This window comes from Leopardus geoffroyi, chromosome C1 (assembly GCF_018350155.1).
Source record: "Leopardus geoffroyi isolate Oge1 chromosome C1, O.geoffroyi_Oge1_pat1.0, whole genome shotgun sequence".
In the NCBI taxonomy this organism is placed as follows: Eukaryota; Metazoa; Chordata; class Mammalia; order Carnivora; family Felidae; genus Leopardus; species Leopardus geoffroyi.
In genome coordinates, this window is record NC_059328.1 from 186,083,678 (window position 1) to 186,097,940 (window position 14,263).

The 14,263-nt window shown below is 39.8% G+C and overlaps 1 protein-coding gene across 1 annotated transcript; it reads right to left on the reverse strand.

Annotated features, from left to right (window-relative positions):
- Positions 1-264: 264 nt before the first annotated feature.
- Positions 265-6,712, reverse strand: FTCDNL1 (formiminotransferase cyclodeaminase N-terminal like). The gene is given in 5 exon segments (XM_045480642.1): positions 265-1,947; positions 1,950-2,018; positions 3,478-3,504; positions 3,507-3,578; positions 6,492-6,712. Coding segments are annotated over 5 exon segments (360 nt in total). The 5' UTR covers positions 6,604-6,712; the 3' UTR covers positions 265-1,867.
- Between the last annotated feature and the right edge of the window lie 7,551 nt (positions 6,713-14,263).

Genomic DNA, 14,263 nt, shown 5'->3' on the forward strand with positions numbered 1-14,263 from the left:
CTATTTTTCATGTCACTGGAATGTTCTCCATTGCCCTTCCTCCCAAAGAAAGTTAGTTAAATTATTATCTTAATTTTGGTTTCCGGGGCGCCTGGGTGGCTCAGCTGGTTAAAGCATCTGACTTCAGCTCAGGTCATGATCTTGCAGTTTGTGAGTTCAAGCCCCACGTCGGGCTCTGTGCTGACAGGTCAGAGCCTGGAGCCTGCTTCGGATTCTGTGTCTCCCTCTCTCTCTGCCCCTCACCCACTCATGCTCTGCCTCTCCTTCAAAAATAAATAAACATTAAAAAAAAAAAAGTTGGTTTCCATGAGAAGGGGTTACCCTAGTGAAAAATGTCCCTTCACTGTTGTGAGAACGGCAAGATCCTAGAATTGAATACTTCTACCTCATAAGAATGCCTGAACATGCTATTACAACAACAACAAATAAAAAAAGCTTTAAAAAAATGGATGATATTAGATGAACAGCTGTGTCGAAAGGGGAATGTAAAAATAAAAACTGCATGTTGCAGCCATCAAAATAGTAACCATGTACAGTATATGACTGTTTTTAATCAGATGAAGATTGAAGCTATTACATTTCAAATCAAATGTTATAAATTACTTCAAGAATGCAGCTGAGCTCTCATTTAATTAGAAATGTCCATGTTTAAATCATGAGGTACAGTAGCTGCCAATGAAGCAAAAGGGCAAGAGAAGGGAGAAATACTGTGTCCAGACCATCCGACTGTCAACTGTCTCCTACGCAGGATGAACATCTGGGGAGGACCAGTCCTGATGTAATGGAGAACTTCATGTACTAGCTAATTTGAGATTTAATGTAATTGAACATAATTGTTTTGAAGACAATTAAAATCATTATTCAGGTCTGGACAATTCTGAACTCTTCGTTTTCGTGTGAAACGTATTTCCCCCATGCTGAATTTTAACTCTTTCTTGGATAAAAAGTACAGAAATTTTGGGCCAAGACTTCCCTGGGAAATAATCCCTGGATTGTGAGGTCACATTAAAAGGCAGCACAAGTGGTGAGGTGCTCCTCTGGAAACAAGTCTCTTTTACTAGTGCCAGTACTTGATGTAGCTCAGAGTCCAAATCTACATCCCAAATGTTAGACAATTCAGTATGAAATACATGAAGCAACATCATACAGGGATTTCTGAGGTCATACAGAGAAGAATGCAATTATCCTAAGGCAGACTTTCCCCCAAAGGTTATGAGCCTCTGCATCTCGTAATTAACCACGGTGCAGCTAGACAGTCCAGGCAAAAGGTCTTTCTTTTCTCCCAATTTGCCTAATTCAAAAACACCTCAAGTGACATAGCTCAAATTTTCCAAATTAAACTTACCCCTGGGGCTGAAATCAAGCATGTGACAGTTCAGTTCCAAAGCAAATCTTAAAGAGAGTTGTACATAGGGAAAGAAAGAAAAAAAATCAGAGGAAAAAGGGGTAGGAGTTAACATTTAAGTGGTTTTTCAACCTCATCATTACCCCTGCTCAAGAAAATAGGACACAGATGGGCCAAACACACCATTGTTCTGCCTTGAAGAATCTAAGGAACTCATTAGAAACTACTGTTGTTTTTCCTCATGATCTATGGCAAATCTGTAAGGGACAAATGGTTGATTTGCCCCCATCCCACGGCATTTAGTGTTCCATAGTGTCATGGGGTGGAAAGTGGAGAGAGAAGTCACAAAGCCACGGTATGCACTGCAACCCATGAAAGCCTATTATTGATATAATTCTTCAAGGTCGACTCTTCCAGGGAGTTGAGGAATGATTATATTGTCACAAACTGTTCTGATTTGTTTAAAAAAAAAAAAAATGGTTTCCAACCAGGAATGACACACTACCCTAAACTTTCTCTTACTTAGGCCACAGCTCCACACTTGTCCACTTGTACACGAGATAGAGTGTAAATGGGAATGAGGTCCACTGCTCCCAGGCAAGGTGGATCCCCTCTTGAGCCTCCATATTCATAGACTTAAAAGCCTCCACGCTGGCAGCCAAAACGGAATTGCCTTAAAACATGAAACTGGAAACAGCAATCACTAAACTTTCAATCTCATCTAAACCAGCAGCTATGATTTTACTGTCTTACTAGTTGTTCGGGGTTTTGTTGTTGTTGTTGTTGTTTTCAATCTGTATAGAAGATTGTTTTTATCCAAAACAAAGAAAAATAAAAGATCAACAGTTCCCTTTGCCTTACCTCCCAATTGTCATAAAGTTTCGTATTTCTGCCAGCTCTTTATTCCCCAAAGTAGAAGAATTATGCAATGTTCATCAGTCTTAAATAACTTTGTCAGTTTTTTAATTGGTTACTTTCAATTTTTTCAATTTTACCAAATTAATCTGATAAAATTCTATGTTTTCAGAATGTTTTATGATTATGTTAAAATATACACACATACATTTTTTGAAGCATAAGTATTTGATTTTTGCTCTTATTCAGTAGTTAGAGTTTTTCATTGAATCATTATATCGAAGTACATATTATAAACACCTATACTATTGCTACTCTGAGTTTTCATTAGTGTAATATGACCATTTTAGCCATAGAGATAAATAACAAAGAAGCAAATTTTACATCCTATGATTAACATTCAAGATAATCAGTCCTATGCTTGCTGGAAGTTATCAGTCAGCTTTTTGCTCTCCAAACAAATACACCTTTTGAAAGAAGACACTCAGTTGAAATCAGGTTTACTTGAAAATATTTGGAACGCTTTACTAAGCAGTATTAAGATAATATAGGCTTTTCTTTAAACAATTATGATTCTTCCAATTCAAGTTTTCCTATTAAATCTGACAACATCCCTATGAGACATGGAGCTCATTTCATTTCAACCCATGAACCAACTCAAGATTTCAGGCTCCTGGGACACCTGGATGGCTCAGTCAGTTAAGTGTCCAACTCTGGATCTTGGTCTCAAGATCACGTTTGTGGGTTCGGGCCCCACATCAGGCTCTGCACTGATGGCTCTGAGCCTGCTTGGGATTCTCTCTCTCCCTCTCTGCCCAACCCCCCCACCCCCGCCCCCCACTTACACATGTGCTGTCTCTCTCAAAATAAATACACTTAAAAAAAAAAAAAAAGATTTCAGGCTCCCAACCCAAAACACAACTGTTTGGCATATTTCATTCTTTCATTCCATGCCAAGTTATTGGTGAAATTAAGGCTGATTTCTACACTATTACTTCACAGGTTAAAGCCAGAAAAGGTTTCCTTAACCACATTTGATACAGGATCATCTTCAGTGAAAGAATATTAAACCTTGGACCCCATTGCTCATTTTACTAAAGAGAAAATTGGAAACATTTGAGATATACATGTTCAGAAGAATAATGAAATGCAGTTTTAAGATAGATTCTCGGGAGTATTAGGATTTATACAGGAAATCAGTGATTAAAGAACATTCAGGTCTACCTGAATCTTATCCTTCATCAAAAGACATATACATAAAGACACCGAAATCTTACCTAACTCATTAACAGAAGCTGCTATTTAATGATTGATCTGTTGTAGTCTTGATCAGAAAATGAAAATATATTGAGCACTGATACTTCAGGATACCTGTGCCCTATAAAGAAAACAACACATACACGCTAGAATTTTTTTTCTGTGATGAATCCTTAATAATTTAGATCTTCTGGTGCAATTAAATTTAGTTTAATAGAAAAATTCTGGGGGGTGCCTGTGTGGCTCAGTCAAACTTCCAACTTCAGCCCAGGTCATGGCCTCACGGTTCGTGGGTTCAAGCTCTGCATTGGGCTCTGTGCTGACAGCTCAGAGCCTGGAGCCTGCTTGGGATTCTGTGTCTCCCTCTCTCTCTCTCTGCCCATCCCTCACTCACACTCTCTCTCTCTAAAATAAATAAACATTAAAAATTGTGTTAAAAAAACAGAAAAATTCTGGTATTTGACCTTTGAAGTGACATTGGCTAATCATGAAATTCCCTGGTGGTAATGGCTACTTCTTATAGTGTTGCTGTATAACCAGATTATAGTTATAACTCTATCTGGTTACTATATAACCAGACGGCTCAGCTCAGATGCTAGCCTTTGGTGTCTACACCAGATCATGTCTTGGACTTGGACTCGGCAGTGAGTTTGCCAAGGTTCTCTTAACTCAGTCTAAGATGGTAGCCTCTTCTTTCAGTCGCCACATCACATCACTCTAAATTCTGCTCCTTCTCAATCTCGTCCTCTAGGCTTTGCCAATTTTTCCTTCGAAAACCCGCAAATCAAACTGTCTGGATAAAAATCTGACATGTGGTAAAACGAGGATAGGCCAATTAGTGTCTGAAACACAGGCTTCTGGGATGTATGCACCTGTCCATTAGAAACTGTTCTGTCTCCACCATCTCCTTTCAGAGGCCACCAACATCCTTCAGATGTTAACGACTTCCAGCTTTTGGTGGCTTATGACTCACTTGAATGTGTAACCTGGAGGAGAAAGCTGCTATACACTTGTATGGCAGCCACACATTACCCCAAAGTTATTTTTAAAGTTTACAAGCCTGGTTCAGCCTCCTTAAAAGTCCCCCTTAAGCCTACAAAAGCAAATTCAAAGTGAAGGACAAAAGTTTTCAGGCAGTAATTAAACCGTTAGCTATGCTATTATACCTTTGTCGCCCTGTCCCCTGGCAGCCTAACAATTAATCTTTTCAGAGGAGAGGAAAAATAAGTTACACACAGGAACTACAGAGCTTACAGCAGCCCTACACCATTAATTTTAATAACACGAAAAGATAAACATATGTCACTCACTCATAGCCAAATGAGCATCTATAGAGCCCTGCCCTGGTATACATCTAAAATTTATAACTCAGGTTCCTTTACCTAAGACCTTTTAGGCTACTTAAATGTTTTCACATTGCTTAATCAGAAAAAATATGGACGATATAGTTTTATTCCACTCACTTAAAAATAAACGTCTTTAAAATATTTGTAAAACAACAGGTCATTTTCTTAACTAGTGCCACCTTCCCTCATTTTTAAAACTATAAAACATGAAGCCAAGAACACGATTATACAACCTCTTACTTTATGTATTTTTTCAACATCCTCTAGCTCCTGGAAGAAAAGAGATAATTTTATTTTTTCATCCTAAATCTTCTTCTGAAAAGCTTTTATTCTCAGTTTCATAGGATACAATTGAATCAAATGCTAGAAGAATGAAATCCTCTCTCCTGCAATTTCTTAAGCATGCATATAGAAAAAAAATTACTGCTGGCAGTAGGAACTGTCAATGGATCTCCGCAGAAGTAAATTGTTTGGTGTTTGTAATGGAGTATAATAGCTATAATTCCACTTGAGCTGCTGCCACTAATAAGTTGATAAAAACGGGAAGTTGAGACTCAGGCGTCCATCAGTATATGGCTTCCACAGATGTCTCTGCATGTTCACTTAATCACAGAGACAGGTAACCCAATCCCATTAGAGGTACTATGTCTGACAATGAGGGACCCAAGCTGGCTCTTCCCACAAAGACAATGGGAAAGCATAGCTGCAGACTGACTCCAGAGGGGCTTTCTTATCGGCAATTTATCAGGAATTTTCTTAGACATTTGCAGCTCCTGCAAAGTTGTAAGGCGGTAACTTAAATGTGCTCATCATCAGAAATGGGCTAGGGGAAAACACTTCCTTCTCATGAAAAATAGCCACCGAATCAAAAATGACTATCAGAAATTAAAATATACTGTCACAAATGCTTCAGGATTGTGACTCTAATGCTCACCTGTTGCCAAAAATTTAAATTTAATCTACTTAATGATTAGAAGTCTGAAAATACACTGTGTTCTGTGTGTGCATGAAAGTAAAAACAAGTGGTATCTAGAACTGTGTCACCACATGAACATATTAACGAGAGTAAAATAAAAAATGGTATCTCTCACAGGAAACACTGGCCCAGGGAGTAAGGAGGCTTGAGTTCCAGTCTTCTGAATTGCTGAGTGATCTTACACACATCACTTAAAGGCAATTGCCTAAGAGTTTTTATATGGAGAAAATGGAGTAGAAATAATAATGTTGTAATGAAAGTATGGGCTTTGCTGGCAGGAGAGCTTTGAAAAGTAGCTGGTATTTGGCAAGTTTATTTTTTATTTAACCTGTCGAATAAAAAGCATAAGGTACAATTATGCTTATTCTATTAATGATCACATAAATGGCCCATGAGGGAAACATTAAACCTTTATGTAAATATATCCTCCTCAGGAGCCTGAAATCTTGAACAATGCTCATCTCAGACACTCGCTCTCCAATGTGAATTAGTGCGCTGCTGAGCGTATGCAGGCTTTTGGAAAAGAGCATGTGTGCACATCTGAGTAACCGATCTATCTCAGTATCCTGGGGTCCTGCAAAAGCTGTAACAGCCCAAGAACAAGGAAGGAAGTTTAAGAAGAAAGAAGAGTGTTCTGTAGCACTGTCTGCATTATACAAAAATTACTGTATCAAAACACTACATATTCGCTTCAATTGTCTGTTGTTCCTACCATTTTTTTCAAGAGCTGCTTTTGCTATGTTCTCAACAACGTATTTCCTTCTGGCTTCTGAAATATTTAGTAAACAGGCAGCCAAACAGAGCCCCAGTCTGGAGGAAGACATGGGTGATTTTTCTAGGAGAAAAAGTATTGTTCATTTTGGTCTCTGTGGTGTGTTCATATTTTCATGTTCATTAACCTTATAAAAATTAGTTTTTTGGAAACCAAGCAGTCATAATATGAACATTTCACCATTTCATTACTGCAGAACACCTGAAGGATAAAATCCTCAGATCGAGTCAACCAGGAAACCATGCGTAGGTGGCCACACACATATGAACGTAGGAACATAGTTAACACCACTAGAACACACAGGGCAAGTTACTCAGCCTGAATTGTCATAGAAATGAAACTTTTTTGTTAAAGTATGTTATTCCCTTTGAAACATCATCTTCCTTAGTTTATCCTCTTTTTGAGGTCTGTCCTATGTATCAAATAAGCATGATCCTCTTGTTAAATGAGACTTAACTAGGGAACTGCAAAAAAGAGAAATGAAGATTCTTATAAAAATTATTTTTCTGGCAAAAAGAAAGGTTATCTGTATGGGCCATGCCACAGGCAATACATGAACAAATAAAAGGGACTCTTTGGGTGCTTTAAGTGACAACTATTTGCCTAAATTCCTCTTATACTTCAGTCTCCAAAATTCCTGTATCAATTGAAAATCTTTTCACAGGATTCTCTTCCTGGAACTGAAATCTGATATATATCCTACGTGAACCAACAATGCCAAAAATGTGACTGATCCTTTTGGTGAAAATGCATTAATTACACAAGTTTTGGAGGTTGCTTTGATTCTTTTTAGTACCTAGAATGGCATTTTTCGACTCTCAAATATTATTGACTAAAGAAATTTAAATATCTCAAAATAATAAGAAAAGAATTCCCCTTTTCAAGACCAGGCCATATTTAGGTCTCTTTTAAACATCGTAACTAAAAATAAATGTGGCCCTCATGAATTCATTCAACAAATTATTTGATAAGGGTTATTTTGTATCGGGTAATGTTCTCAGTGTGGGGAATACCGCAGTGAATGGTGCCCAAGCTTGAGACAAACTTTAAGCTTATGAGTTTTGGCTAAACCGTGTGCTCTGCTGCAAATAATAGTACTCTCGATGCATCAATCCTCTGGCTTCTGTTCACTAGGATTGTTCATGGGCCTAATCATCCTAACCTAGAGGGAACGCAAGGCTCCATGTTAGTTCAGGTTTGTAAGCAAGTTTTCATCTTGTGACCATCATCTCATGATTGAAAATTCATGAAAATACGGTCATTAGGCTTTTGTAGACATTAATAACATTGTTGTAATAAAGCAGCTCAGACCTCTCTCTTCTGTGTAAACAAAAAATTGCTTTACACAAGGGGTGTGGGCGTCTTCTGGCTTTCATTTGTTTTCAGTGTGTTTATGTAGCTTAATTGTCTCATCAGGCACTTTCCCAACATAATTATGCTTTTTAACAAATGGTGTTTATGGCAACCCCTAACAGTGCAAAAGAAAGGATTAGTTTCATCCTCTCATTCCACATTTTGATTCCCTGTGGACAGTTAAATCACACAAAGATGGTGTTAGAAAAATCTACCTTCACAGCAAAAGCTGAAATTAGCGGCCACCGGAATTTTGGAGAGCAGTCAAGCTTGTTAGTGAAAAGGGTAAGTGTTTCTCTGCCTCTTCCACTTACAAAGTAACCCAGAGCAACCCCGCAAACACTCTGTGGTTTGGGAGACGGCGCTCCTAGTGCGCCCATCCCTCCAATCCCAGTTCGATTACTTCCGGCCATAAACCAAAAACCGGCCTCCCCCCCCCACCCCCACCCCGGGGGAGGAACCAGCAGGGCCAGCGCGGAGTGGAGCAGTTCGCGACAGTTCCGCCAGATCACCTGCCTCTTGCGTACGCACCACCGCTCGCGCTGTTAGGGCCGCAAAAAGGCTCCCCGAGGGGGCGGTAGCGTGTGCTCGGGTTGGAACCCGCCGCTGGGTCTCCCTGCGTGGCCCCGCCCCGGTTCCGGTGTGAAGTGGCTCAGGGCCACGTGGGCCGAAGGCTAAGCCGAGGGACTGGGCGCGGGCCTTGGGGCACTCCCTCGCCGCCCCGCGATCGGCGTCCACGGGCCGCGGGGCCCGGGAGCGAAGGACGGCCGGCGGCGGGGCTGCCCCGGATCCGGCTCTCGAGCAGCGCCCGCGCCTCCGCGTCGGGGAGAGAACCGACCTGCGCGCGCGGAGGGGTGGCGGAGTAGCACGGCACCGAGTCGGGGTCGCCCCGCGGCTGCGACGCGCAGCTTACGCCGCCGGCCCCGCCCCCCACCCCGGGCGCCCAGCTCCCGCTCCAGCCCGCTGCACGCCTCCGGGAGCAGGCTCCGCTGGTCGCTGCCTGACCTACACTCCGCGGGGCCCCGCACCCACCGCGTGCCGGCGGCCCGGAAGCCTTAACGTTCAGCGTGGAATTGCCTTCTCACCCCCTCTGCTTTACCTTGGGATTCTCCACAATTGTCTCTTGTAAATGAATGACTTTTTAAAGGGTATTAGAATCTAATGATGAGGTCATTACCCATTGATCATACACCAGCAGGGGGCTCTTTGGCGCACATGCAAACGCACCCTTGCAGTAAAGTCTCTGCTGAGAAATGCTGCCCGGGAGCGCTTGTGAGTAGGCAAGCGCCGGAACCACCCCAGGACAAAAGCAGTACTAATACCTGCCCACGTACTTACGAGCTACATGAACCGGGCACTAATAATTATTTCTCTTTTTTCTAGGCCAGTGAACCTTGAGAACACATTTACAAAAAATTAGGACCTGTTTTTTTGTTTTTTGTTTTTTTTTTTTTTTGATATATATAGCAAGGATTAAATGTTACCACTTTGATCTGGTTTCGTTCCTGAAGTGATCACTAAATAACTACTTTGACAGAATAAATTAATTTTTAAATCTATTTTTTATTTTCTAATTATACTTTTTAAATACAGATTTGAGGAAATTAACATTTATGTGGACATTTGGTTTCTAGCCTAATGTGGCATAAAAATAAGTAACATAATGAGTGTTAAAAAAAATCAGGTTCATGATGCTTCTCACATCATCATCATTGTACTTAGATGTCACAACAGTATTATGTGCGATTGTGTCAGATCCAGCCTTCTCCATCTCGGAGTGTTGGCAGGTAGGAGGGCTGTTGGCAAGAGGAGGGGTGTTAACCTCAGGATCCTGGATCCATTCCAAGGCTGGTAATTACATTCTGCCAGCCAAAATTCATCCCATAATTTTAATTGGATAAATCCTTTCTGGCCTAAGCTACTGCTATGCCTGTCAAACTGTTGCCACATTTCACCCCAGAGGTGTCTGTGTTTTAGTTGCAAGAATGAGTCCCTTTGAGGTTGGCTTATCAATTTAAATCCTCAAAGTGCTTTGGGATCCTATGGAATTAAATATATATTTAGGTATTTTTTTTCTACTGAATCTGCAACAGACATGCATAAGATAGACATATACCCATGTTAATGCCCAAAAACCAATACCCATCTAATGTCAACAGATAATTTCAAAATACTTTAACTAGATTGATGTCCCTAACTTTCTCTTTTCTTCTTTTGAGAGCTTTTATTGCCCATAGCATTAGCTTCCAATTAACAGTGGTGTAACCAACCTTTCCTTCCAAGGAGAACAACAGAACTAAAGGCCCTGTATCTCACCTTTCCAAACGATTCTGTGGTGAGACTACTTGCTACAATGGAAGATAAAGTAACATTACATCTAGGCTTATCTGTCCCTTCAGAGAAAACAGTGTGACACCTAGGGGCTTCATGGGTCTAGCTGTAACAGCTGCCAGACCTAAACCTTCTTCCCCACATTTCCTAATCCTCTCGATGAGAATATCTTTCCCCTGACAGGACTGCTGGGGCATTAAGTAAGATAACATTTCTGAAAGCATCAACACCCAGCAGTTACTCAGTAAACCTTAATCCCTTTCTCCACTAGACTGAGGTCAGACACAGAAGAGAAGGCAGGGTCCCAAGTTCTTTGTGGAGGAGGACAGGGTCTGCCTCTGCTTGAGGACTGTAAACACAGAAAAGACAAAGAGAAAGATGCCAGCAAGTCTGATGAAAAGTTCGGCAGTAAGATCGAAAGTCTTATTTTGTTCTCTTCAAGGATAGAAAAGTACCCTTGGTGTTCGTTTAGCTCAACCACATGTAATCCTGCCTTTTTCATTGTTTGAAAGAGCTTTATGTCACAGGTACTATGTATGGGCATCAAACCTCTCATTATTTAACTTAGCATGCTTGGAGGAGTTTGGGGGTGAATACTTTTTGGGTAAATGTGTTATTCTGATTCCTTGTTTTTCCTACTAAGTCCACGTTCAGAGCATTTGTTCCTTTGCTCATATGGTTTCTGTCCAAAAACAAATAAGCACTGGAAAAGAGCACAGCTAAAAGTCCCAGTTTCAGTTCTATCTGTGATACCTGTTTCCTAATACTCCCACCAGGCCCTTGTAAGACAAAATAATTTTCTGTACCCTTCATTTTCATTTTTACAAACAAGGAGAGGGTAGTTCTTGTAGAAGCTGTCCGTGGCCCGTGAGGGCTCAGGTGGGTAAAAGGGGGAGGTTGTGCTCTAGTTTGGGTCCACAGAGCTGCTGGAACCTGACTCAGGCACTTACTCGAGCAAGTCTGGGATTGGGGTGAATGAGTGAGGCATTCACCTCTAGTGCAAAATTTAAGTGGGTGCCAAAACACTTGGTAATGCAGTGTCTTAAAAAGTCAAAACTAATGCAAAATAAGAAATCCATGGTGAACAAAATAGCAACATTTTAAGTAAAGACAGAATCCTACCCTGTACTTGTCCAAGTTGGTCTCCCTCACCTCACCCTGATCCCTGCCCTGTGGTTGTGTTCCCCTTGGTACAGCCTGTTCCTGATTGTAGGGTTAAGAGGAAACGGCACCACTTTGCCCTGCCTGCATCCTCTCTTTGTGTCCCCAAAATGGGCAACAAAACCAGAAATGTCAAGGGTAGAAATTTCCCAGCCAGTGGTTATATATTATTTATAGTCTGTTCAAGAGTTTTCTAGTCCTCCATATATAGGATAGTTGGCCAACTTATCTCAAGAGAAGGCAGACCTTTATTAGAACAAGCAAAAGAATCAACTCTACTAAATACATTTCCCTACCTACTTACCTTATACATTTCAAAATATGGTAATTAGAAAGTTTCCTATTGGGAAATAATAATTTTGAAATAATGTTTTAAATAACATTTTAAATAATGCTATGAGTCTCTTTCATATCTTCGTATTCCAGCATTTATTCTGTTCAGGAAAATGTGATAATTTCGCTTAGACAGAAATCTAATTCCTAATGCAATTTTTTTTTTCTTTGAAATTTTACTTTCACCCTATTTTTTTGTACTTTATCATTCTGCCTTCTTCATGGAACATGAAAATATTTTATTTCTTCTCTGATATAAATGTCCTTTGGTAAATGAAAAATTTTAACAAGTGACTTTAGTTATCATTCTAGGACAAGTTAAATGCAGAAGTAGTTTTAATTCCTTGTATTAAACAATTTGAATCGTGATATTATGAAATATGTGTTCTATTAGTCATTTTCTAAAAGAGCAAATGGGTTTCACTGCTGCCATTTTTAGTTTGTAGTGGGGGAAGCTATGCTATTAATTTATTTAAAATGAATATAATGAGCTTAATGTCCACAAAGAAGTTATAACAACTAACAGAAATAACTCCATTGCCCATATACTGCTGCCTTAATTATGGGAAATGATCTCCAGCCATTTTTGTCTTAATGAAGGAGGAAAAAAAGCCCACAGGATTTCCAGAATTAACCTTTTTCACCTACATTTTTGGGAAATGTCTTTCCCTTTACATAATATGCACTCGGTTGGCTAAATTTGCCATAAAAGACCAGTAGACTGGAATGTAAGCATAGTTATTAGCTTAAAGTGGAATCACTTGTTATGCATTCTATTCATTCATACTAGGAATATCTCATGTAACTAGCCAAAAATTAAAAGTCTATGACCTGTCTACCCCTTAATTCATTCTTTGCCTTTTTATACCATGTACACCATGTTTTATACCATGTATACCTTTTTATTCCATGTGGTCATTCAGTTGTGCACTCCTTTATTATGGAACCTAGGCACTGAATGCAATGAAGTGTCTCCTAGAGCCTCTCTCCAAAGCTGTTTTTTATAGCCATTAGTCATATTGCAGATGAAAAGCAATTCCTAAAATAGCCTTGGAATTTTTGCTGAAAATTTGTTTTAACTTATGGGGGCTACATTAGAATTATTTCTAAAACTATAATTCACAAAATTTATCTTGTTATATCCAGAAAAAAAATGCTGGGAATATTTAGAAACATTTTCCCCTAAGTAACATGAATTTTTGTTGTGTCATGAGGTTTTGTCAATAAATATTTACTTTAAAATGCCAACCACTAGGTGATGACTGCCAATTTTCATTAAGAAAGATAATACATCTGTAATGCCTGGGTGGCTCAGTCGGTTAAGCATCTGACTTTGGCTCAGGTCATGATCTTGTGGTTTGTGAGTTTGAGCCCTGCGTCCGGTTCAGTGCTGAGCACTCAGAGCCTGGAGCCCGCTTTGGATTCTGTGTCTCCCTCTCTGTCTGCCCCTCCCTTACTCATGCTCTGTCTCTGCCTCTCTCAAAAATAAATAAACATTTTAAAAAATTAAGGAAAAAAAAAAAAGAAAGATAATATATCTTGTGATAATCCCAGTAGTGGCCAGTCATGCTCCGTGCAATTGTAGACAATTCTCTATTATTGTTGTATATGCAAGAGAATGTCAACTCTTACACCAAAAAAGCAGCCTCCTCTATGCACAGGAATCAGAGACCTGAACAGAAGCTTCTGTGAATGCATGTGATGTCTGCATTTCCTAATTCACATGTGTGTTCAGAGTCATTCCTTGCTTTAAAACAAAAACAAAAACAAAAAAAAAGCCCTTCTAGAGAGAACCACTTCTGCTATTGGTCAGATCTCTAAGCTCCGCCTATGCAAGACATTCAAACTGAAGGTTCAAATGAAGTTTTTCCTGCTGGTTTGTTTTTTATTGTATATCTCAGGGTTTGAAGGGATTAACTTTTAAATGTATTTTTCCTTAAGTAGAAAATGGCTAATTTCTTAAGAAGAGGTGAGCAAGATTAATTTTCGGGTGCTGTTGTTTTTAATGTTTTCTTTATCCAACCTTGTGCCTCTCAGTTATTATGCACCTCTTTTAGCTTGAAGTTCTATGTTTTTTGGAAGGGATTAGAAAATATAAACTCAGAAGTTCAGGTCAGAAAAGCCCTTAGAAATCATCTGGCACTTGCTCATAAACTTTGTTCAAATGATGTCTGGCCTGGAACAGAGATAACAGACATGGAAGCAGAGCTTGTGATGAAGCACAAGGTTGGGGTGGGCATTACCAGTCACCTTCACTCTTTGCCCCCATCACTGCTTCTTCCATGGCCACTCTTTGAACCCTAGTTGCCTTGGGAAACCACCAGTTAGTTCAACCACTTTTCTGGGGCCTGAAATCCTTTTTATAGCAGCATGCAAAGATCTCATCTTTGGAGATTAACTCTCTCTTGAAACAAGTCTGTGATGCTGTCTCAAAATATGAGTGCTGTGGAAAATTCACACTTTAAATTATTGGGTTTTATTTATTTTCTTTTTTAATGTTTATTTATTTTTGAGAGAGGGAGAGAGAAGGGGCA